The following is a 25457-nucleotide window of genomic DNA, read 5'->3' as shown; positions in this document are numbered from 1 at the left end:
TGTCGCCCGGGCCGAGTGCCGTGGTGCAATCATGGCTCACTGAAGCCTCGACCTCCCTGGCTCAAGTGATCCTCCCACCTCAGCCCCCTAAGTCACTGGGACCACAAGTGTGTGCCACCACGCTCAGCTACTTTGTGTATTTTTGGTAGAGATGGCGGGGTCCCTCTGTCTTGCCCAGGCTGGTCTTGAGGTCCTGGGCTTAAGTGATTCTCCTGCCTTGGCCTCCCAAAGAGCTGGGATTACAGGCATGAGCCATGGTGCCCAGCCAGACTTTGTTTCTGTCTGCTTCTTTGTTTTTGTTCACGATCTTAAATGTTTGGGAGGCCGAGGCGGGCCAATCGTGAGGTCAGGAGATCGAGGCCATCCTGGCTAACATGGGAAAAACCCCACTCTACTAAAAATACAAAAAATTAGCCAGGCGTGGTGGCAGGCGCCTGTAGTCCCAGCTACTCGGGAGGCTGAGGCAGGAGAATGGCATGAACCCGGGAGGCGGAGCTTGCGAGCTTGCAGTGAGCCGAGATCGTGCCACTGTACTCCAGCCTGGGTGACAGAGCGAGACTCCGTCTCAAAAAAAAAAAAAAAAAAAAAAGTTTAAAACTCATAAACTTAAGCATTCTTTGGAATGTGATGTAGCGTATTCTTGCACAAAAATAGAAATTAAACTTTATTGGTTGTGTCTGTGTTTCATTACTAGGTTCCACTTCCAAACATGAGTTCCAGGCCGAGACAAAGAAGCTTTTGGACATCGTTGCCCGGTCCCTGTACTCAGAAAAAGAGGTGCGTTGCCTGCTAACCATGCCCGATGCTAGCAAGGTTTCTTTTCACAAAGCTGTTTTATGCCATTCTGGAGAATTGCCAGATAATATATTAGCTGTGAGAAAGCATTAAACTTTGGACAGGTCCCCATCTTAAGCTACCAGTGAGAGGAGTTTTACTAGAATCTATTTTGGTTTTGTGGATAAGTGTATCCAGATGGTTCTTTGGGCTGGATCAACTCTGGGAATTAATTGAATTTTGCCAATAATTTTAAAAGTTCCCCAAATACAGGCCTGGTGTGGTGGCTCATGCCTGGGAACTCAGTGCTTTGGGAGGCCGAGCCAGGAGGATTACTTGAGCCCAGGAGTTTGAGACAAGCCTGGTCGACACAGCAAGAATCTGTCTCTACAAAAAGTTTAAAAAATTAGCCAGCTATAGGGGCACTGACCTGTGGTCCCAGCTACTCAGGAGGCTGGGGTGGGAGGATGACTTGAGTCTGGCAGACGCTGGGGCTGCAGTGAGCCATGATTGTGTTACTACACTGACTTGCACAACAGAGTAAGACCATCTCTCCAAAAAAAAAAAAGTCCCTCAAATCCTAGCATGCAGCTCTGCTGAAATCCGTTTCTGTGGAGCTTTGGATTTGGATGTGCTCTGAGGCCCCTTTGCCTGGTGTGACTACCTGCAGGTCTTGGGGGCTTTGGCTGCTGGAGGAAGAAGGTTCCCCAGTCCTGTGTGTGTGGAGCAGGGAGGAGTTACTGAGGAAATTAAAATGCATTTGGGGCCGGGTGCGGTGACTCACACCTGTAATCCCGGCACTTTAGGAGGCCAAGGTAGGAGGGTTGTGTGAGTCCAGGAGTTTGAGACCAGCCTAGGCAACGTGGTGAGACCCCATCTCTATTAAAAAAAACCCCACAAAACTCATTTGGGGTGACAGGACAAGGAAAAAGAAAGATGAAAGGCCACCATCGTTGACATGCTGATTATTGCTGGAAGGCAAAGGAGAATCCTGAAGAAAGTTTGTAAAGCACCAAATTTCAAAGCTCAGAGGGGCTTCCAGGAGCTGTTTCTGGGTTTTGTGCTGATGAGTGCTGCATTCCTGCCTCCCAGTGACCTCCAGCTTCCGCCCAGATCAGCCACTGCTTCGTCTTCACCTGTGTGCTCTTGCGGACTTAATTTTTCTATTTTTATTTGTGTGGTTTTTATTTTTATTTTTATTTTTTGGTTTTTTAATTTTTTGGAACAGGGTCTGGCTCTGACGCCCAGGCTGGAGTGCAGTGGTATGATCTCGGCTCACTGCAACCTCTGCCTCCTGGGCTCAAGCCTTCCTTCCTCCTCAGCCTCTGGCTCATATTTGTATTTTTTTGTAGAGATGGAGTTTTGCCATGTTGCCCAGACTGGTCTTGAACTCCTGGGCTGAAGTAATCTGCCTGCTTCAGCCTCCCAAAGTGCTGAGATCACAGGTGTGAGCCACCGCACCCGGCCTCTCTGACTGATTTTAAATGGAAGGTCTGTTTGAGGTCAGTGTGCTTTTCAGCTCCTGAGGGACAGCTGGGCCCTGTGGCCGGTTTTTCTCCGGGTGTGGTAGACCTGGTGTTTGGTGGTCCCCACTAGATGAGATGAAGCCAGGGAACCTGTTTTTGTGGAGTAGGAGTGTATTAGTCTGTTTTCACATTGCTGATAAAGACATACCTGAGACTGGGCAATTTAGAAAAGAAGGAGGTTTAATTGGACTTGCACCTCCACGTGGCTGGGGAAGTCTCACAGTCATGGTGGAAGGCAAGGAGGAGCAAGTCCTGTCTTACATGGATGGCAGCAGGCAAAGAGAGAATGAGCAAGTCACAAAAGCAGAAACCCCAAAAAACTGTCACATCTCGTGAGACTGACTCACTCCCATGAGAACAGTACTGGGGAAATGGTCCCCATGATTCACTTATCTCCTACCAGGTCCTTCCCACAACACGTGGGAATTATGGCAGTACAATTCAAGGTGAGATTTTGGTGGGGACACAGCCCAACCATATCAAGGAGAAATGGATGTTTGAGTGATACGCCGTCATCCCTGTGCAGGAGTTGGGAAAGAAATTGTTCCTCGCAGGGCTCTTTTGTTGGTTTTTTTGAGACAGAGTCTCTCTCTGTCAGGGCTGGAGTGCAGTGGTGCTATCTCGGCTCACTGCAACCTCTGCCTTGTGGGTTCAAGCGATTCTCCTGCCTCAGCCTCCTGAGTAGCTGGGATTACAGGCGTGTTCCATCACGCCCAGCTAATTTTAATATTTTTAGTGGAGAGTGGGTTTTACCATGTTGGCCATGCTGGTCTTGAGCTCCTGACCTCAAATGATCCACCTGCTTCAGCCTCCCAAAGTGCCAGGATTACAAGCATGAGCCACCACACCCAGCCAGAGGGCTCTTCTTAAAGTTATAATTAACAGATGGACACATAACTTCAGGCTTGATTAAAAATCCTGAAAAGGGCCAGGTACCGTGGCTCACGTCTGTAATCCCAACACTTTGGGAGGCCGAGGCACAAGGATCACTTGAGCCTGGGAGATGAAGACCAGCCTGGGCAACATAGCGAGACCCTGTGTCTATAAAAATTTTAAAACAATTAGCTGGGTGTGGTGGTGCATGCCTGTGGTCCCAGCTACTTAGGAGGCTGAGGTGGGAGGATTGCTTGGGTCCAGGAGGTTGAGGCTGCAATAAGCCGTGATTGCAGCCTCCAGCCTGAGTGACAGAGTGAGACTCTCAAACAAATCCTGAAAGGAAAGTCAGCACCTTTAGTCACTTTGTGACCGGTCCAGAGGAACTGTCTTTGACTAAAGCAGAAACTATTTATGCTTTGAGAATTGACTATTCTGTGACTGTTCTCGTCTACCTTTTAACAGTTATTGGAAGTGCAGCTGACTAGATAGATCCTGCAGGACGAGTGTCCTTCATTGTCTGTGCCTCCCATTTCTATTCCTGTAGGTGTTTATACGGGAGCTGATCTCCAATGCCAGCGATGCCTTGGAAAAACTGCGTCACAAACTGGTGTCTGACGGCCAAGCACTGCCAGAAATGGAGATTCACTTGCAGACTGATGCCGAGAAACGCACCATCACCATCCAGGTACCTCCCTCAGTGTCCAGGCCTGTGGCAGGCCCGGCCATGCAGCAAGGACAGGACCTGCCTTCTAGTGATGTCTCTGGGGTCCCAGGGATGTACTGGCCGTCCGTACCACCAGGATAACTCTGGCTATAATTTATTGTTACAATGGCATTCATTCATTATAGAAAATTTTGGAAAAGCAGGTAAGCAGAAAAGAAGAAAATTTGAAATCAGCCCATCATCCAGCAATAACTACTGGTAACATCTTAGCATATGGCCGCACAGGGTTTTGGTGTATACAGTTATTAACATACCTAAACATATCTTATTTTTATTGTACTCTTTTCATATTTTTAACTGCGTTTTCCCCTCAAAATGCAGACGGAGCCGTGCTATGGCTGCTGCTGTAGCCTCGTGGAAATTTTAAGGCTGAAAAGTTAGAAAGGCCAAAGAGGGTCAGGTAGGGGCCCTGAGAGACATTGCATCCAAAGACAGCTGCCTCAGGACCTGTCGTCCCAGGGTCACGGCGTCATTGCGGGGGTGTCTGTCTCTGTGGAGAGGTGGACAGACTGGCCGCGGTGGGATCTGAGTATTCCCTTTTAGGGTGCTGGCTTGCTCTGAACGTCATGCCACATAAATGAACGCAGGCACGCGTGAATGAATGGACTTGTGAAGGGATGGCTGTTTTAATTAAAGGAGGGGCTTTTGTGAGGTGTCAGCTTTATGCACTCCCTCTTGGGTTTAGAGAATCCAGACTGAGCCCCGTGGTACGTGCCAGCTGTTTGTCATAGCCCTTGGTCATAAGGATTGGGTGGGGAGTGGGTTTCTTCTCTCCCTGCCTTCGCTGTGCTGGCCTGGCTGTGGAATGGGCCCTGTGGGCGGGGCTGCAGCAGCCTGCGCTTCCCTCCTGTTTGCAGCACAGGGGTTCCGTGCAGATGATTGAAAATGGATGTGCTGGGGCAAGGGGTCGTGGGGACATGATTCGTGGTCTTTAGCAGAGGGGCCAGTCCTCTTGTGCCAGTACTTCCTGGTACTAAGACTGTTTATGTTACTATAATGATTTTTGGTTTTGTCTTTTGTCTTTTTTCTTAAAGAACAGTTCTAGATTTACAGAAAATTTGAGCAGATAATTTAGAGTTCCATTATATCCTTTGGGACCCAGTTTTTCTATTCTCAACAGCTGATGTGAGCGTGGTCCATTTATTTCATTTTTTTCTTTTTTTTTTTGGAGACAGAGTGTGGCTGTGTCGCCCAGGCTGGAGTGCAGTAGTGTGATCTCGGCTCACTGCAGCCTCCGCCTCCCAGGTTCAAGCAACTCTCGTGCCTCAGCCTCCTGAGTAGCTGGGACTAACATGTGCCATGATGCCCAGCTAATTTTTGTATTTTTAGTAGAGATGGGGTTTCACCATGTTGGCCAGGCTGGGCTTGAACTCCTGCCCTCAAGTGATCTGCCCGCCTTGGCCTCCCAAGTGTTAGATTACAGGCATGAGCCACCATACCCTGCCCATTTATTACAATTAATTAACTAATATTGATACATTATTCTTACCTAAAGTTTTAGAAAAGGAAGCATTTCTTGTGGGGTCTCAGAGATATTATGCCATTCCGTCTCTTCTACTGATATCTCAGCTACATTGCTTTTTGTTATTTTTAGGGGATTTTTTAGGGAATAAAATATGCAGCCTTAATTTGTCACTGTCTAGCTTGGATTAATATTTAGCACTTCAATGTAAGAATCTTACAACAGTATCATTCCGGTGGCAAAATCATCTTTTTCTTTTGATGTCAAATATTTTATGTATATACCTGTTGTAAACCCTCATAAATTCCTTTTTATTTTTGTTTGAGACAAGAGTCTCACTTTATTGCCCAGGCTGGAGTGCAGTGGTATGATCTCACCTCACTGCAGCCTCTGCCTCCCGGATTCAAGCGATTCTCCTGCCTCAGCCTCCCGAGTAGCTGGGTTTACAGGCACACGCCACCACACCTGGCTAATTTTTGTATTTTTAGTAGAGATGGGGTTTCACCATGTTGGTCAGGCTGGTCTCAAACTCCTGACCTCAAGTGATCTGACTGCCTTGGCCTCCCAAAGTGCTGGGATTACAGGCGTGAGCCACTGCTCCTGGTCTCACCATTTCCTTTTAAAATCACAGCGTGCGGGTCGCCTGGCAACAGATGATTTCTGTCTACATCTGAAAAATCTATAGTTATTATTTTTTTTTAGTGAATATTTTAGAACAGATTTCAATTTTCAGAAAAATTTTAAAGATAGTACAGCGTTGCCATCTACTCCAACACCCAGCTTCCCTTATGATTGAAATCTTATGGCCGGGTGCAGTGGCTCACGCTTGTAATCCCAGCACTTTGAGAGGCCAAGGTGGGCGGATCACCTGAGGTCAGGAGTTCAAGACCAGCCTGGCCAACACGGTGAAACCCCGTCTCTACTAAAAATACAAAAATTAGCCGGATGTGGTGGTGTGCACCTGTAATCCCAGCTGCTCAGGAGGCCAAGGCAGGAGAATCGCTTGAACCCGGGAGGTGGAGGTTGTGGTGAGCCGAGATCGCGCCATTGCACTCTAGCTTGGGCAACAAGAGTGAAACTCGTCTCAAAAAAAAAAAAAAAAGAAATGTTAGTATATTACATTGGTTACAGTTAATCAACCAGTATGGATATATTATTGTTAACACAAATCTATTCAGATTTCCTTAGTTTTTACCTCATGTCCTTTTTCTCTCCCAGCATCCCACATGACATTTAGTTGTCCTGTTCTCTTAGCTCTTCTTGGCTGTGACAGTTTCTCAGACTTTCCTGGTTTTTGATGACCTGGAAGATTTTTTTTTTTTTTTTTTTGGAGATGGGGTTTTGCTCTTGTTGTTGCCCAGGCTGGAGTGCAATGGCATGATTTCAGCTCACTGCAACCTCCGCCTCCCGGGTTCAAAAGATTCTCTTGCCTTCAGTCTGTCGAGTAGCTGGGATTACAGGTATGTGCCACCACGCCTGGCTAATTTTGTATTTTTAATAGAGACAGAGTTTCTCCATGTTGGTCAGGCTGATCTTAAACTCCCGGCCTCGGGTGATCTGCCTGCCTCGGCCTCCCAAAGTGCTGGGATTATAGGCATGAGCCACCACACCCACCCTGACCTGGAAGGTTTTTATGTTTGTTTAGGGTCGGGATCTTCTGTCTCCAGGTTGGGGTGCAGTGGTGCTATCAGGGTTCACTGCAGCCTTGACCTTCTGGGCTCAAGTGATCTACCACCTCAGCCTCCTGTAGCTAGGGCCACAGGCACATGCCACCATGCCCGGCTAACTTTAAAAAAATTATTTTTTTGGCCGGGCATGGTGGCTCACGCCTGTAATCCTAGCACTTTGGGAGGCCAAGGCGGGCAGATTGTCCGAGCTCAGGAGTTCAAGACCAGCCTCGGCAACATGGTGAAACCCTGTCTGTGCTAAAAATACAAAAGAAATTAGCTGGGTGTGGCAGCGTGTGCCTGTAGTCCCAGCTACTCAGGAGGCTGAGGCAGGAGAATTGCTTGAATTCGGGAGGCGGAAGTTGCAGTGAGCGGAGATCACACCACTGCACTCCAGCACTCCAGCCTGCGTGACAGAGCGAGAAAATTTTTTTTTTTTGTAGAGACAGGGTCTTGCTTTGTGGCCCAGGCTGGTCTCAAACTCCTGGGCTCAAGCAGTTTTCCCACCTTGACCTTCCAAAGTGCTGGGATTACAGATGTGAGCTGTTGTGTCCAGCCCTATGTTTTCTTCTAGTGGTTTTATAGCTTTAGCTCTTATATTTAGATCTATGATCCATTTCAAGTTAATTTTTGTGTATGATGTGAGGTAGGGGTTGAGGTTTATGTTTTGCTTATGGGTGTACAGTTGTTTCTGTACTATCTGTTAATAGACCTATCATCCCCCATTGAATTACCTTGGAATCTTTGTCAAAAATCAAGTAATACACTCTGTGCAGCTCTGTTCCTGTGCTCTGTTTGATTCTTTGATCTATGTGTTGATCCTTAAATGCCCACATCGCACTGTCTTAATTATTGTAGCTTTATGGGAAGTCTTAAAATTAGGTATTTTAAATTCTCCAACTTCGTTCTTCAAAATATTTTGAAAATTTTCTAGGTTCTTTGTATTTCCATATACATTTTAGAATCGGCTTGTCATTTTCTACAAAACCTGTGAGGATTTAGATTGGGATTGCAGTGCAGATCAGTTTGGGAAAAAATAAAAATAAATTGAAAATAGGAGCTGTTAGTTGCATTTTCTCCTTTACCTTGGTCTAACATTAACCTTTCCCTTAAGGACTCTAATGAAGTTTCTGATTTATTAAACACTTAAATGAAACTTATATTTAATGACTGATATCAACTAGATACTAATTTTAAGTAGTTTTTTACTCATATAATTATTACATGATCTACAATGAATGGATCAGGCTGGATTTTGGACTTTTCATACCAGCACCTCAGAAATAATTGCCCAGAAGCCTCTTGGTGCCATGTTTCTTATTGGCTGCTGGGGCCCATGATACATGCACACATGTGTGCACTGCAGCAACTGGTGGTGATGTGGTTTTGGCGCCCATTCTGCCTGTGCTGCCTACAATGGGAAGGCTGACAGCTGGCCAGTCTCCCCGGCCTGCTGCTTGCTGTGGATTATTTGTTAGTGGCACTGACCACCCCTGCTGTGCCACTGGAGACAGCACTGACGCCCGGTGCTAGTGGGCTCCCATGGCCCCTGCAGGCTGTCCTGGAGAGGAAGCCTTTAGAAAGGAACTTCCTAGAAGGAAGTTCAGAAAACTGTTTCTGAGGGCCTTTGTCCCAATTCATAGATGTGGAGGCTTGGAGCGAGCTCTTTTATTTAAGGTGGTCTGCACATCATAGCAGAGCAAGCTGGGGCTGCAGCTACGTTTATGGGCATGTTGAGCGAGGAACTGCAGATGGGAGTCTGACTGGGCTTTGAGGAAGGAGGAGCCCATTGTCAGTAAGGCCTTGTGTGTTCACCAGCGCGTTGGTCTGTGTTGTGATTCAGGCTGCTGTAGCCGAATACCTTAGACTGGGCAATTTATAAACAACAGAACCGTATTGCTCACAGTTGTAGAGGCTGGGAGGTCCAAGAGCAAGGGGCCAGCAGATTGGGCATCTGGCGAGGGCCCTTTGTCTCAGGCAGTGCCTCTTGCATCTTCATACAGACGGTGGAAGGGGCAGACAAGCTCCCTCAAGCCTGGTTTCTAAGGGCCCTACTCCCATTCATGAGAGTGGAGCCCTCGTGACTTGATCACCTCCCCAAGGCCCCACTCCCAGTGCCATCCCCTTGGCACTTAGGTCTTAACATATGGATTTGGGTGACACTGGCACTCAGGCCAGAGCAGCTGCAACAGGATAGGCCAGATCGAGGCTCCAGCGCGAAGGCTGTGCCTTCCCGCAGGAGAGGCGCCTGTGCCCGCTCTTCCCATGGTGGTAGGTTGGGTGTGGGGGCCGCGTGCAGAGCTGCGCCCCCAACACCTGCTTCCTGGTCTCCTCAATCAGATCATTCTGCTGGATTGAGAGAGCCACCAGAGGAGGGGACCACTGTTCCCCAGAACCACAGCCAGGGAGAAGGCGTGGGGGCTACATCTCGATGGTGGGAGAGCTGGGCTTTTCCTCATTGCTGGTGTAATGTTTTCTTTTTGGAATGGTTTTTAACCAACGAAGCAACTTTCTGCTGTCCCTTCCTGTTTTCTCTGGTGAGGCCAAGCTGCTATGACTAGAATTAGTCTTTCCTTTTTTTCTTTTTTTTTTTGAGATGGAGTCTCGCTCTGTCACCCAGGCTGGAGTGCAGTGGCGCAATCTCAGTTCACTGCAGTCTCTGCCTCCTGGGTTCATTGGGTTCAAGCGATTCTGCTGCCTCAGCCTCCGAGTAGCTGGGACCACAGGTGCTCGCCATCATGCCTGGCTAATTTTTTTTTTAGTAGAGATGGGGTTTTACCATGTTGGCCAGGCTGGTCTTGAACTCCTGGCCTCAAGTGATCCGCCTGCCTTGGCCTCCCAAAGTGCTGGGATTACAGGCATGAGCCACTGCGCCCGGCCCCTAGAATTAGTCTTTTCTGATGAGCATCTGGTGCTACGTGGCTGGGCCCTGTCTGGCCAATGTCACTGACACAATTTGAGCCCCTGGGACTGCTGGTGCACTCACCCTGCTCCCCAGGTGCTGGGGGCTTAGTGCTTAGCATGTCTCTCTCCTCAGGATACTGGTATTGGGATGACACAGGAAGAGCTGGTGTCGAACCTGGGGACGATTGCCAGATCGGGGTCAAAGGTAAGCGTGGGCCCCCCACACAGCCTCCGCCTTCCCCTCAGGGTGCAAGGATCCCTCCAGTAGGGGTGGCCCTGGGTGCCAGATTAAGTAAGAACGTTGTCAGTTGCATGCCACGCAGTGGGTACTGTGGGAACACCTCATGACATGACAGCCATCCCTCAGTATCTGGGGGTTGGTCCCTCAGTGTCTGGGAATTGGTTCCAGGACCCCCCTTGGATACCAAAGTCTGCAGATGCTCCAGTCTCAGATTAAATTGGTGCCATATTTTGTAGACACATCTTCTTGTATGCTTTAAATGATTTCTAGATTACTTATAATACCTGATATAATGTAAATGCTAAATATAGATATAACATAGTTACGTTTTTTATACTACTTTTTATCATTGTGTTGTTTTTTATTTTTTTTCTGAGTATTTTCGATCCTTGGCTGGTTGAATCTGCAAATGTGGAACCCGTAGATATGAGGACCAACTGTAACCTCTGCCTCCTGGTTCAAGCAATTCTCCTGCCTCAGCCTCCCAAGTAGCTGGGATTACAGGCACGAGCCACCACGCCTGGCCAATTTTTTGTATCTTTAGTAGAGATGGGGTTTCACCATGGTGGCCAGGCGATCCTCCAGCCTCAGCCTCCTGAGTAGGTGTGACTACAGGTGCTTGTCACCACGCCCAGACCCACAGAGCAGAAGCATCAAACCCACAGACATCGCATCCCAAGCCTGTTCTCATGCATGGCGCTGTGTGAGAGGAGACTGATCCCTCTGACCCTCTCTGCATCAAGCCCACAAGGCTCAGGGAATCGACTTTGCAGAAAAGTGCCGTGAGGCAGAACAACACATTGGACTCAGACCAACAGCCTGGGAACCTCCAGCTCTCGCCCTTTTCTAGCTATGGGCAAAGAAGCACTTACTTCAGTCTCCTCATCTATAAAATGAAAACACTACGTTGGGTGTGGTGGCTCACGCCTATAACCCCAGTACTTTGGGAGGCCGAGGCAGGTGGATCACGAGGTCAGGAGTTCGAGACTAGCCTGACCAACAGGGTGACACCCCATCTCTACTAAAAATACAAAAATTAGCTGGGCGTGGTGGTGGTACCTGTAATCCCAGCTACTTGGGAGACTGAGGCAGGAGAATCACTTGAACCCAGGAGGCAGAGGTTGCAGTGAGCTGAGATCACGCCACTGCACTCCAGCCTGGGCGACAGAGCGAGACTCCATCTTAAAAACAACAACAACAAAAAACAAAAAAACCTACCAGAACTGTGACTTTACCCCCATGTTACGTCTTCTGTTGTATTTCTCTCGAGGTTGGTCTGCTGTCCTGTGTAGCGGCCACCAGCTGCATGTGGCACTTTAAATGTAAATGCATTAAAATTAAATAAAAGGCGACACTGAGCCCCTCAGCTGCACAGGCCACATTCCAGGTGCTCGGCAGGCTGTCACATTGCACCTGGCAGATGCAGAACGTTCCCATCATTGGAGAAAGTTCCATTGGACAGCGTGGGCTAGGGCAGTGGGTGTGTGTATTTTACTTGATTTTGGCCTTAGGACCTTTGGCATTGTTACAGTAGAAAAATTAAGTGCTGTGCGATGCTTACAGACGCATGCGCATGATTTCTACTCTTTTTCCCCAAAGTGTAGACTCCAGGAGACTTGAATATGGAAGCCAGTTTGGAGCCTCTCCTCACTCCTGGCCTTCTTATGGAAGGAGCTTATTCAAAGGAAAGAGCTTATTCAAGCTGCTCTTTCCCCACCCCCAGGTGTGACCCACAGGCCTCCACCTGTCTGGGACAGGCAGGACTACGGGCTTTGGGAATCAAATGGAATACACACTTGTCCCACTGCTGCCAGCTGGTTGTCCTAGGGCCAGTGTGTCACCTCTTTGTGACTTAGCTCTTCGTGTGTAGAATGGGGTGGAAAAGTACTCGGTGTGTCTGTTTTAAGGATTAAGGGGTCTTAGCGGTGCTAGCGGAAGAGCCACGGTGTTGTGACTGTCTGTTCTCTGGAGGGGAGGCTGCCTCACTAACTGGCCTCTGCTCCACAGGCCTTCCTGGATGCTCTGCAGAACCAGGCTGAGGCCAGCAGCAAGATCATCGGCCAGTTTGGAGTGGGTTTCTACTCAGCCTTCATGGTAGCTGACAGAGTGGAGGTCTATTCCCGCTCGGCAGCCCCGGGGAGCCCGGGTTATCAGTGGCTTTCAGACGGGTGAGTGACGCATGTCGCCTGACAGCTCGAAGCTGAGCCGGAGCCCTTAGCATGGAGTTTGGAAAGGGTTGGACTCAGAAAACGTACACAGGCATTTTCTGGGCTTTTTATGTGAAATCTGACTCTCCCACTTTGGGGAGTTAGTGACTTTTGTGGCTCCAAGTGGCCCATGGCACCTGTCTGGTCCCATGTGGTTGGTCACCACCACTGCGCTCGGGAAGGCAGGCCTGGCCCGCGCTGAGCTCCTTTCTCAGTGGCTGAGCTGCAGGACTGGCCTGTCGCCCGGTGGACCCTCTGCAGCCTCCTGTGACCAGCCTTCTGCAAGAGCTCATTCCGCTTCCTCCCGGCCCTGGCATTTCCTGGCTTTGCCTCCCCAGCCCACCTCTGCCTCTATAGGGTGAGGAGCCTGCTGGGGGCTTTTTCTTTTTCTTTTGGGACGGAGTTTTACTCTTGTTGCCCAGGCTGGAGTGCAATGGCACATTCTTGGCTCACTGCAACCTCCGCCTCCCAGGTTCAAGCGATTCTCCTGCCTCAGCCTCCTGAGTAGCTGGGATTACAGGCGCCCACAACCACGCCTGGCTAATTTTGTATTTTTAGTAGAGACAGGGTTTCTCCATGTTGGTCAGACTGGTCTCGAACCCCTACCTCAGGTGATCTGCCCGTCTCGGCCTCCCAAAGTGCTGGGATTACAGGCGTGAGCCACCGCGCCCGGCTCCAAAGGCTTTTTACTGGGTGAGCCGCTTCCAGCCAGCCAAGGCGTCCTCCCTCTGTGATGCCATTTCTGCTCCACAGTGTGTGCAGTGTGCTCAACTTGACTTCCCACTCTCCCAAAACTAACATTCCTGTGTAATTCCATGAGAGCGGGGCTCAGAGGAAGCTTGGGCCAAGGCATCAACACGGCCCTGCCGGGGGATTCCCCACTTCTGTGCTTCTGAGATGGTTTTCTGCTCTTCTTAGGGGGCGCCTGGCCCCCTGGCCTTTGTTTTTGCCCCTGGGCATCCAGCACCCGATTTGGAGCTGGGCCAGTTCCCCACAGTGCCCCAGGCCTGCTTTCGGGGTAAGCCCAGAAGCTGCTTCTAAGCCTAGGGTCAGTGGAGGACCGCCACCCTCCCCCCGCACCCCCCACCCCGAGGGAACCAGGAGAACTCAGCCGCCTGCGACAGGGTCATCGTTCCTGATGGGCATGTGATGGCCTGAGTGGTGCCCTGGGGTCAGAAATGGGGCATTTGAGGTGTGTTGTGTGTTGGTTTGGGCTCTGCCTGTGAAACCCTTGGGAACCTCTGGAGTCCCATGCAGAGTGTGTCCCAGTGGCACGTACACGTGGCTTTTCCTTTCCTTGTCTGTCTTACTTAGCTCTGGAGTGTTTGAAATCGCCGAAGCTTCGGGAGTTAGAATCGGGACAAAAATCATCATCCACCTGAAATCCGACTGCAAGGAGTTTGCCAGCGAGGCCCGGGTGCGAGGTGAGCGGGAGCCCAGGCCCAAGCTCACTCCGGGATCCATGTGTGGCCTGGAGGCCCCCAGGTCAGCAGGCATTTTCCTGGGTTCTACCTGCATGAAGGGTGCACAGGCAGAGCCGTGAAGGGCCGAGCTGCTGTGGGACTGGGAGGGGGCTGCCCGCCAGGGCTGCGTAGCACCGAGCTCCTGCTGGGACTGGGAGGAAGCTGGCCTGGCTGAGGCGGACCTCGATTCTCCTTCCTCTGCGTGGCCCTTGGCCTTTAGTGCACCTGGGGGTTTGGCGCAGTCCTGTCCCAGGATGTGGGCGTGGCCTTCCCTCTTTGTGTCCTGCCGGACACTCAGGGAGGCCCTGAGTACCCCCAGGAGTCAGCCCAGAAAGCCGTGTTCCAGCCACAAGCTGGCATTGCAGTCTCGCAGCAGCCGGGGCCTCCACAGCTCTGCTGCTCACCTGGGCTCCGCTGCTGCCCCCACCGTGAGATTGGCGGGAGGACAGGTGTCCCCGCTGTGCCCTGTTTCTGTACCTGTGAAGTGTGCACAGCATGGAGGACCCTTCCCAGCAGGCTGGCGCTCACCCTGGAGCTGCTGCAAAGCTTGCGTTTCCACAAGCATTGTAGATGCAGTGTGGTTTTTCTTTTGTCCCTTCCAGATGTGGTAACGAAGTACAGCAACTTCGTCAGCTTCCCCTTGTACTTGAACGGACGGCGGATGAACACCTTGCAGGTGAGCCCTGAGTTCCTCTACGGACTGGTCAAACATGGAGACAAATCTGTACGTTTCAGGGCAGCAGGGAAGAGATGAGCCCAGGGGATGTGGCCCAGAGTCACAGGGCGAGCTGCTCTGTGGAGATGAGACCTGGGTGTGGGGATGAGGCAGGGGCCCAGCCCCACCACAGCCCTGCCCCTGTGCACTGGGCAGCCGGGGTCAGGGGTCAGGGTTCACTGAGGCGTAACGCCCATCCCAGCTGGCTCACCACGTTAGTGTGCAGCCATGGTGTTCAGTGCAGCCACCCCGCATCAATTCCAGAACATCCCATCACCCCAAAAAGCAGCCCTTTCCCCACTGCCCCTCCCCTAGCCCCAGCAGCCACGGTCTCCCTTCTGTCCATTGTGCTGCCTGTTCCAGACGTTTCTCCTGGATGGAGTCATGCGGCATGCTGTCCTCAGTGACTGACTTCTCCCTTGCGGCTCAGCTGTGGTGCAGCGTGGGTCATCCTCGCTCTCACAGCCCACACTGTATTCGTCAGCTCGCCCCTGCTGGGCAGCGTCATCCTCTCCCACAGGCCCCCTCAGGGCCGGGCTGGTTCTCCTAACATGTTGTCCTGAGGAGCTCCTGCCCCAGAGCCTTGTGTGTCTCCCCTGCACTACCCAGCACAGCTCAGTGGTCTGGGCTCAGGAGAGGAGTCTACACCTGAGACCACCCCCCGTCTGTCCCAGGAGCCTGTCCAGGGACAGGCGCTGCACTGGGTCAGGCCTGCGCAGTGGTGGGGAAGACATGCGTGGTGAACACGATGCCCTCCCCGCCGATGTCCATTTCCAGGCCGTCTGGATGATGGACCCCAAGGACGTCGGGGAGTGGCAACATGAGGAGTTCTACCGCTACATCGCGCAGGCTCACGACAAGCCCCGCTACACCCTGCACTATAAGACGGACGCGCCGCTCAACATCCGCAGCATCTTCTACGTGCCCGACACGGTGAGGCACTGCGGCAGGCCCACGGCCCTCAGGGTGACTCTGTTGTCCCCATCAGCTCTGCAGATGTCACATGATTAACATGGCAGCGTGAGGGCATGAAAAACATAGGTAGTGCTGGGCGTGGTGGCTCACGCCTGTTATCCCAGCACTTTGGGAGGCTGAGGAGGGTGGATCACCTGAGCCCAGGAGTTCCAGACCAGCCTGGCCAGCATAGTGGGACCACATCTCTGAAAAAAAAAAAAAAAGAACAGATGCCTCTGGGTGGGTGACCACAGAGGTTTCTTCTCTCTCAGGGGTCACACATGGCGAGGGAAGGATTGATGGGCATCTCACTGCAGGCTGGGGTGGAGGCTTGTGGACTGGGGTGTGCCTGGGGAGGGCCCTCAGAGCCTACATCATCTGCTGTGGATCAGTGGATGCTGTCCTGCCAGGCGCTCTGGGAAGGGCCTGTGGTCTGCCTCTCCGTTGGCCTCTCTGTGTGCTTCCTCCACACCTTCCAACTCCCCTGGTTTCCTTGATCACATGAAGTTCCCACAAATCCTGCCGTAAGGAGACCTATTCGGGGCTGAGAGCCAGCCTGTCCCGCCCCCAGGCTTTCCTGTCCCTGTCTGCCTGGAACTCTCCTAATGTCCTGCACAGTTGGCATCCATCTTGGAAAGAGCCACCCAGGTGTGGCCTCCAGGGGCTTGTTAGAGTCTCAGGCCCCACCCAGGGCTCCTGCGTGGGAGCCCACATTTTAATAAGATCTCCCCGCATTTTAACAAGGTCCCCCTGCATGTTAACCGGATCCCTCGGATTTTAACTGGATCCCCCGCATTTTAACCAGGTCGCCCCACATTTTAACCAGGTCTCCCAACATTTGGACTAGATACCCCCCGCATTTTAACCAGATCCCCTGTGATGAGGTGTGGGTCCCGGTTCAGGAAGTGCCAGTGTGGAGGAGGTGTTGGCAGGCACGTTCCATGAGGGCCAGACAGGAGCTGGCCCCGGCTTTTCCGGCCTTGTCTCTGTCGTAGCCACTAACCCTGCCGGGTGAGGAAGCAGCACTGCCCTGCTGCCCTCCGAGCACACAGGGCCGGGTCCCGTGAGCTGCGTAGACACTGAAATTTGAATTTCATCTTCATGTCTCATGAGATATTCCTTTTTGAAATCTTTCCTCAACTGTTAAAAAGTGTAAAAACCACTCTTAGCCTACACAGAGGTAGGCAGTGAGCTGGATTTGGTTGGAGGGCTCTTTGCTGACCCCTGACCTGTAGCAAGGTTTGGCTGTGTTCGGGGTGTTCAGGGGTACGTGCAAGGTTCACTCTCTTGTGTCCTCCTTAGGGGGTGGGCTGGGGAGGGCGGCAGCTGCCAGAGAAGGCCTTCGCCCCGCACAGCCACAGTGTGGGGCATTGTGGGGCCCCTGCACTGGGTTCAATTCAGAGCAGACGCTGGGGGAGGGCGAGGCGGGAAGTGGGCGCTGGATTCATCGCGTCCGCCCCCGCGTCCCAGCCAGGGCCTGCCTGGGGAGGGTCAGTGCTGCATGATGGCGTGTTCTCCTCACCCCCAGAAACCGTCCATGTTTGACGTGAGCCGGGAGCTGGGCTCCAGCATCGCACTGTACAGCCGCAAAGTCCTCATCCAGACCAAGGCCACGGACATCCTGCCCAAGTGGCTGCGCTTCGTCCGAGGTACGCTGCCCAGAGTCCGTGAGCTGTGCCCGTGTGGCCCAGTGTCGCCCTCTGCATCTGTGAGGGACCGTGCTGATTCCGTTCTCAGCAGCCCTCTGCAGCGAGAGCACCGCCGTCGGCCTGCGCTGCCCTTGGGCCTGTGTGTCAGCCGCATTTACACACCCCGGGAGCTGCCTCGCCTCCCTACCCACATGACTGATCTGGGGAGAGCACTGGGTGTTCAGATTGAGGTCTTTCCATGTGTAGGGATATTGAGTTTCAGATTTATATGTGAGTTGTGTTACGTTTGAGTGAGATTATAGTTTAAGAAAGACTTCAGTATTTAAGCCTTGGTACACAGAGGTGCAGACTATCCCTGATAGAGTTTTTTTTTTTTGAGATGAGTCTTGTTCTGTCACCCAGGCTGGAGTGCGGTGGCACAATCGTGGGTCACTGCAACCGCCTCAAGTGATTCTCCTGCCTTAGCCTCCCAAGTAGCTGGGATTACTGGCGCCTGCCACCACACCTGGCTAAGTTTTGTATTTTTAGTAGAGATGGGGTTTCACCATAATTGCCGGGCTGGTCTCGAACTCCTGACCTCGTGATCCGCCCACCTCGGCCTCTCAAAGTACTGGGATTACAGGCGTCAGACACCGCGCCCAGCCATCATTATGATTTTTAACATAAAGCCCAGGATGTCATTTTCCGAGTGTATCCCGAGGCTGGCCCAGCCACCCACAGCTCAGGTCACTGTTCTGGGAGGTGGCAGGACGTAGAGGAAGCTCCGCCAGTGCTGCCTCCCTGCTTCCCTCTTAGCACACGTGCTGGGTTGAAGGTCAGGCCTGAAGACAAAGGGCAGGTTAATGGGGAATGTTGGGTGGTGTGGAGGGCCACAGCCCCGGGAGAAGCTGACTGCCGTGTCTCCCAGGTGTGGTGGACAGTGAGGACATTCCCCTGAACCTCAGCCGGGAGCTGCTGCAGGAGAGCGCACTCATCAGGTGAGCCTTGGGCTGCAGGGAGAGGACCCTGCTGGGGACAAGGCCCCTACCTGCTCCTTTGCCCCCAGATGGCTCTAGCCGTGGCCCATGGAGCTGAGAGCAGAGGTGGACGGGGAAGCCTGGCCTGCACATGGGGGCCCTCAGGAGCCTTCCAGGTGCTGGCCTGGCCTCTGAAGCCTGTGGTCCAGAAGAACGTGGGGGTGGCTGGTCATGGCTGAGGCTGGAGTCTGGATAGGGGGAGGGGCCGCAGAGCCAGACCTGCCCACCTGTGCCCCAGGGTTGTGACTGCAACCCTGCAGCAGGCCAGCCCTGTGTGGAGGGGACTCCAGTGTGCTGGCTCCAGGTTCTCCATCAGTAGCTATGACTTCCCCACTCTGGCCTCAGGCTCACCAAATAGTCTTTATTCAAAACCTCGCTTACTGGCTTTTTTTCCCCTAATGCAAGTAGTATTTCCTTACTAGAGCACATTCAAGTCACCTGTGCTGTCACCTAGAGACGACTGCTGTTGACTGTTTAGGGTGGGGTAGATGGGCAGTCACATAGGGCAGGTTTCAAAGGGAGCCTGTGGGGTGAGGATTCAGCTGGAACTGGGAGCCCTGGAGGTCTCTCAAGAGCCCACCACGTGCAGCATGCCATGGAACGGGCCTCATTGGAGCCCCCCACACGCCTGCAGTGTTTCTCTGCCCACCGGTTTCTCTCCAGTGTTGAAATGGAAGCAGTTTCTCGGATAAAGGACGAGGCTGGGTAGTTGGTGTGTGTTTGGGCTGTGCTGTGGGGATGGCGAGAAGCCCACACCGAGAGGCACTGGTCCTCAGAGATTCTGTCCTGTGCCACGGGCAGGAGCAGTTCTGGGGAGATGGTGGGCAGTGTGGTTTCCTGCCTGGTGGGTCCGTGCCCAGCCCTGCACAGGTCACATGGCCTGCCGGTGATGTCCTCCCACCTCACCTTCAGAGGCAGAAAGAGCCACGGAGACTTTTTTTCTTTTTTCAACCAAGCAAGCAGCAGTGATAGTTTTATTGGTTGACTGATAGGGTCTTGCTTGTTGCCCAGGCTGGAATGCAGTGGTGTGATCACAGCTCACTGCAGCTTCAACCTCTTGGGCTCAAGCAGTCCTCCCACCTCAGCCTCCCAAGTAGCTGGGACTACAAGTGTGAGCTACCATGCCTGGCTAATTTTTTTGTATTTTTTGTAGAGTTGGGGTCTCACTATGTTGCCCAGGCTGGTCTGGAACTCCTGGGCTCAAGCAGTCCTTTGGCCTCAGCCTCCCAAAGTGCCGGGATTCCAGGCATGAGCCACTGCACCTGGCCACTTAGATTTTTTTTTTTTTTTTGAGACGGAGTCTTGCTCTGTTACCGAGGCTGGAGTGCAGTGGCGCAATCTCAGCTCACTGCAAGCTCTGCCTCCTAGGTTCACGCCATTCTCCTGTCTCAGCCTCCCGAGTAGCTGGGACTACAGGTGCCTGCCACCACGCCCAGCTAATTTTTTGTATATTTAGTAGAGATGGGGTTTCACTGTGTTAGCTGGGATGGTCTTGAACTCCTGACCTTGTGATCTGCCCGCCTCGGCCTCCCAAAGTGCTGGGATTACAGGTGTGAGCCACCGTGCCTGGCCTGTTCTGAAATCTTTACCTGCAGCTATATTTCCTTAGGATAGAATACTAGGTAGGAGTGGGGTTACTTGGTCAGAAGATTTAACTATATAAAAGCTATTTTCCTTGCTGACTACGGATATGTTATATAATCAATGAAAAGGGGGCCTCAGTCCTTGTTTCCCCACACAGCTGTGCTGGCTCCCGACAGCAGGACCCTGCCTTGCTGCTGACATGACCACAGGGCAGCACATGTGCTGACCTCAGCAGGATGCGTCCCCGCCCAACAGCAGTGACTGTTCTGTGGTCGTTAGAGTCGTGCTCTTTGGTGTATTGACCCTGTGCGCTTTGAGTGCGCCTGTGGGTTACTGGTGATCTGCCCAATGTTTCAGTTCACTTCAGTGGAGAGGGCTTGGGGCTGACTCCCGGATTATTATTATTGCTGGTGCTGGAGTTGTCCCCACCCTTTGTCCATCCCCATCAACCTGCCCAGGAGTGGCCACAGGAGGGGAGGTTCCAGGCACAATGTCCCTGGGCTGGATAAGGCAAAGGACACTCACTGAACTGGGGACACGTCTGGCCTCATCTGGGAAGCTCACGGATGAAGTGGAGGCAGAGGCCAGGCCCTGTGGAGAGGGAGCTCCTGGTGTCCCTGTGGGCCAAGGTGGCTGCGTTCCTCTCCCCATCCTGAATGTGTTTCCTGAGTATTTCTTCTCCACTGAGAACTGTGCTCAGCCTGCATAAACACCTGTTTCATCCTGTGAGGGGAGCCGTGAGTCCTCACTCATAGTTGTGGAAACTGAGTCACAGAGGGGTGGTCCTCCTCAGTAAGGGAGCTGCATTCCTGGCTGTGGCAGGCATGCTGGCCCCCTGGTGGTGCGCGAAGCTGCAGAGCAGGGGTCCTCATCCCAGCTTGTGGTTGTCAAAAGGTTGCGTTGTCAGTCTGAGAACTCATCTCGATCAGAAAAGAGTCAGCCGAAATTAGAGCTTTTGAAAGAATCACAGACTTTTTAAAGTTGGAAGCATGGTACCAAGAACATGTTTTTCCTCGAACCCTGTGAGAGGAAGTTGCCTTCCCGATGCCTTTGGGGTGCATTACCAACAAACAAGGATGTCCTCCCCTTTGTAATTAACAGATGTTATAGGGGTGGTATTTTGAAGCTATGTAAATGTCACATTCTTCATGAAACTCTCAATATATTCATTTATTTACTTAAAATATTTATGTGTTGGCTGGGCGTGGTGGCTCACGCCTTTAATCCCAGTACTTTGGGAGGCCGAGAAGGGCACATCACCTGAGGTCAGGAGTTTGAGACCAGCCTGGCCAATATGGTAAAACCCTGTCTCTACTTAAAAAATAGAAAAATCAGGCTGGACGCAGTGGCTCACGCCTGTAATCCCAGCACTTTGGGAGGCCGAGGCGGGTGGATCATGAGGTCAGGAGTTACCAGCCTGCCAACATGGTGAAACCCCATCTCTACTAAAAAAACAAAAAAAATTAGCCAGTCGTAGTGGCAGCACCTGTAATCCCAGCCACTCGGGAGGCTGAGGCAGAGAATTGCTTGAACCTGGGAGGTGGAGATTGCAGTGCACCAAAATCACACCACTGCACTTGAGCCTGGGCGACAGAGCGAGACTCATCTGAAAAAAAAAAAAAAAAAAAAAATTAGCCGGTTATGGTGGCAGGTGCCTGTGATCCCAGCTACTTGGGAGGCTGAGGCAGGAGAATTGCTTGAACCCGGGAGGCAGAGGTTGCAGTGAGCTGAGATCGCACCACTGCACTCCAGCCTGGAGGACAAGAGTGAGACTTGTCTGATTGGAAAAAAAAAAAAAAAGTATGTGTTATATTTATACTATTTATAATTTATTTATATGGGCTGATTTCCTGTTTTATTCAAGAGTTTATAATCTGTTGCTATCATTAATAAAATTTTTTTATTTTTATTTATTTATTTTTGAGATGGAGTCTTACTCTGTTGTTCAGGCTGGAGTGCAGTGGTGAGATATTGGCTCACCGCAACCTCTGCCTCCTGGGTTCAAGCAATTCTCCTGCCTCAGCCTTTCAAGTAGCTGGGACTACAGTCACCCACCACCACGCCCTGCTAAGTTTTTGTATTTTTAGTAGAGACGGGGTCTTACCATGTTGACCAGGCTGGTCTCAAACTCCTGACCTCTGGTGATCTGCCCGCCTCGGCCTCCCAAAGTGCTGCGATTACAGGCAGGAGCCACCATGCCTTGCTTATTATTTTTTATAGAGACAGATTTTCACCATGTTGGCCAGGCTGGTCTTGAACTCCTAACCTCAAGTGATCCAGCTGCCTTGGCCTCCCAAAGTGCTGGGATTATAGGTGTGAGCCACCACATCTGGCCTATTATTTTTGATGTTTAGATGGTCCCTGATGTGGCCAGTGGGAGCCTCTTCATGGTCGCTCATCCTTTTGAACAGGCCCTGGGCAGATCCTGCTTTGAGGACTTCCTCTGGTACCAGATGTTCTAGGCTCACCTTGTATTGCACGACGTCTTTTAGCCCTAGGACTACTACTTCTCTAAGGACTCCTGTCTCCTTTAATGGAGAATGGTATTTAGAAACCAAGATCTGGGCACTGTGGGTGTTCATTGCTATTGAGGTGTCAGTGCTCCCAGGCCCTCTTAGTAGATAGATACAGCTTAGGAATAGGAGAGAGAAAGTGAGAGAGAGAGAGAGAGAGAGAGAGAGAGAGAGTGTGTGTGTGTGTGTGTGTGTGTGTGTGTGTGTGTGTGTGGAGGGAGAGTGTGGTGTGTGTGTGTGGAGAGGGAGAGTGTGGTGTGTGTGTGTGTGGAGAGAGGGTGTGGTGTGTGTGGGTGTGTGTGTGTGGCGAGAGTGTGTGTGTGTGTGGAGAGAGAGTGTGGTGTGTGTGTGTACATACCTATACCTATACCTTGCTTTATTTCTCTTGTGTTCACACTGATACCTCCAATATGAATCCAGTGCCACTGGGATGCTCTGGTCTTTCCTTCTCCTGTGTTTGAAAGTCCCTTTGGACAGTGAGAAATCTCTCTCTCATTCTTTTGGTTTGTTTGTTTTGTTTTTCAGACTGATTCTCGCTCTGTTGCCCAGGCCAGAGTGCAGTGGTGTGATTTCAGCTCACTGCAACCTCCACCTCCCAGGTTCAAGCGATTCTTCTGTCTCAGCCCCCGAGTAGCTGGGATTATAGGTGCCCGCCACCACACCCAGCTAATTTTTGTATTTTTAGTAGAGACAGGGTTGCACCATGTTGGCCAGTCTGGTCTCGGAACTCCTGACCTCAGGTGATCTACCCACCTTGGCCTCCCAAAGTGCTGCGATTACAGGCATGAGCCACCTTACCCGGTTGATTATTCTTAACACAGTTACCCATTTGACCAATCCCCCTCCATGTAACCAATCTACCATTGCCACTGCCCTCTTCTGTGGATGTCCCTGTCACCTACTTGGGCTCTGACTCTTCACAGTGGGCTGGTCACACCCCCAGTCTGGACACCCTTCTCTGGAGTTCTTGGGCTCTGACACCCATACCAGGCTCTTCCCAACCATGGCCCTGCATAGACACCTTCCCTGGGCTCTGCACCGCATCCTGGGCTACTGTCCCCCCACTCCCAGGCATGAAGGCATGTCCTGTCCCATTCTGCCCTGTGGCTGAAGGACCGAGTCACTGGGGATGCAGTGCGGGAGGAAAGGCTCTAAATGAACTCCAGAGAGTGTTGTTCCCATGCTCTGGATTGTTGAAATACATTAATTTACCTGCTTAAAGGAAAGGCAAAATATTAAGAAGAAATTAAAAAAATCCCTAATCCCAGTGATAAAGTTGTTCCTAATTTTAGGCCATTATATAATGCTGCAGTAAATATCCTGATCCCTAAAATCCTAATTTTGAAAAATTAGAGTGTACACATATTCAGTATAAATCCCAAATTACAGTGTACATATATAGTATATACAGTGCTGCTCCTAATGTTGGAAAATTGTTATGTACATGTAGAATGTGTAGTCTTTGCCTGTATCTATAGACGTACTGTAATTTACCCATATTGGGATTTTTCTGGATTTTCTTTCAACACAGCTAACTTTCTCATGTCATTGAGGATTATTAAAAGATGTGGGATTTTTTTATGGCCATTTAGCATTACATAATTTTAGCCTATATTCTTGAACATGAGGTTGTTCATAATTGTTATATTTTATGTGCCACAGTGAAAATCCTGGTACATAAATCTTGGTGTGCTCACGTGTTTCCTAAGGTGCAGTTCCTACAATTGGAACAACTGGCTCAAAGGTTGGAAGCGTTTTCCGGGCGTGGGTATCTGTCTCTGGGGGCATCGGTTCTCCTCCCGCCTCCAGGGGGTGTCTGCGCTCCACCCTGCTGCCTCCTGTCCGGCCACTGCCCAGGGTTCCTGTCTTTCTGCTCAGTCCTTTTCAGTTTGGCCAATAACGGTACCTTGTTGTTTTCACTTCTTTGATTCTTAGTGGGGCTGAATGTTTTTTCGTACCCTCTGGCCATTTGTATTTCATAGAGGCTGCTTGTATGTATTAAATGCATTTCTTTTCTGTAGGAAACTCCGGGACATTTTACAGCAGAGGCTGATCAAATTCTTCATTGACCAGAGTAAAAAAGATGCTGAGAAATATGCAAAGTTTTTTGAAGATTACGGCCTGTTCATGAGGGAGGGCATTGTGACCACCACCGAGCAGGAGGTCAAGGTATAGGAGCTGTGTTCCAGGCCTATTCTCTGGGCCGCCTTGTCCCTGGGGCTGCTGAGGAAGCTGGTGGAGGTGTCCCCTGATGTGACGATGGTGTAGCTGGGCGCCCCGGCTGCTGCCACCAGGGTCGAGAAATGGAAAGCTGGGCCTCTGGGCCTCTGGCACCTTCCAGGCACGTCCTGACCCTCCCGCCAGTGCTGTGCTCTGCTCTGAAGGGCTCAGCCTCACTGCTGTCTGAAGGTGCAGCACAGGGAGTGGCAGGAAGCGGGTGTGCACACACTGTCTCCCCTCAGAGGATGTTGGGGGCTGGGGAGCCACAGACAGGCGGGACAAGCCAAGGACTCCGATCCCGTGGGTGGGGAAGGGGGTGGTCTCAGTGTCTACTGAGGGACTATTCATCATGTACTGGATATCAGTCTCCAAATACTATGCTACAGGGGCCAGTCGTTCAGTTAATCAAATAGTGGATGGCTGAAAAATGAAACATTTGTTCCATAAACATTTTTTGTCCATTTTTTATTGAGATACAATTTACATAGCATCAAATTCACAGAATTCACCTTTTAACACGTACAATTCAGTGGCATTTAGTGCATTCACAGTGTGGTGCGGCTGCCTCCACTGTAATCCCAGAACATTTCATCCTAGGAGCCCATCTCGTGCTGGTGTCCCTTCTCCCCAGCAGCGGGAGGAGGGTGACCACGCGTGTGGGGTCCCAAGGAGGCTGTGTTCTGGTTGTCTGCTGCCTTGGCAGCTTCTGACACAGGCCTCTTCATTCTCATTTATCTTCATTTAGGTTAACAGCACATAGGGAGGAGTCAGAGACATTTCTAGGTCTTTGTAGGTGTGCATGTGTGACATGTCTTATCAATGCAGACCCACCATGTGTGCAGGGGTGGCCTGGGTCCTGCTGGGTGGGTGCCCAGCTCCTTGCTTTTCCCTCTTTCTGTTTTCCCCCTGCGTCCTTCCAGCTGCAGCTCCCATGAGCTCTAGAGGTCACAGTTGCGTTCAGC

General features: G+C 51.4%; 1 protein-coding gene across 1 annotated transcript in view; it reads left to right on the top strand.

The window, feature by feature from the left end:
• The window catches only part of TRAP1 (TNF receptor associated protein 1), a 60450-nt gene that overhangs the window by 27995 nt on the left and 6998 nt on the right, over positions 1 to 25457 (top strand). Inside the window, exons 3-12 of the mRNA XM_054455744.2 lie at positions 695 to 777; positions 3721 to 3861; positions 10067 to 10138; positions 12182 to 12342; positions 13696 to 13805; positions 14447 to 14520; positions 15337 to 15492; positions 17042 to 17162; positions 18070 to 18139; positions 24297 to 24444. Coding sequence (XP_054311719.1) covers positions 695 to 777; positions 3721 to 3861; positions 10067 to 10138; positions 12182 to 12342; positions 13696 to 13805; positions 14447 to 14520; positions 15337 to 15492; positions 17042 to 17162; positions 18070 to 18139; positions 24297 to 24444 — 1136 coding nt within the window. The remainder of the gene's footprint in view (positions 1 to 694; positions 778 to 3720; positions 3862 to 10066; positions 10139 to 12181; positions 12343 to 13695; positions 13806 to 14446; positions 14521 to 15336; positions 15493 to 17041; positions 17163 to 18069; positions 18140 to 24296; positions 24445 to 25457) is intronic.

This window comes from Pongo pygmaeus, chromosome 18 (assembly GCF_028885625.2).
Source record: "Pongo pygmaeus isolate AG05252 chromosome 18, NHGRI_mPonPyg2-v2.0_pri, whole genome shotgun sequence".
Classification (NCBI taxonomy): Eukaryota; Metazoa; Chordata; class Mammalia; order Primates; family Hominidae; genus Pongo; species Pongo pygmaeus.
Note: the sequence above shows the minus strand (reverse complement) of the source record. Positions and strands in the feature narration are given on the sequence as shown.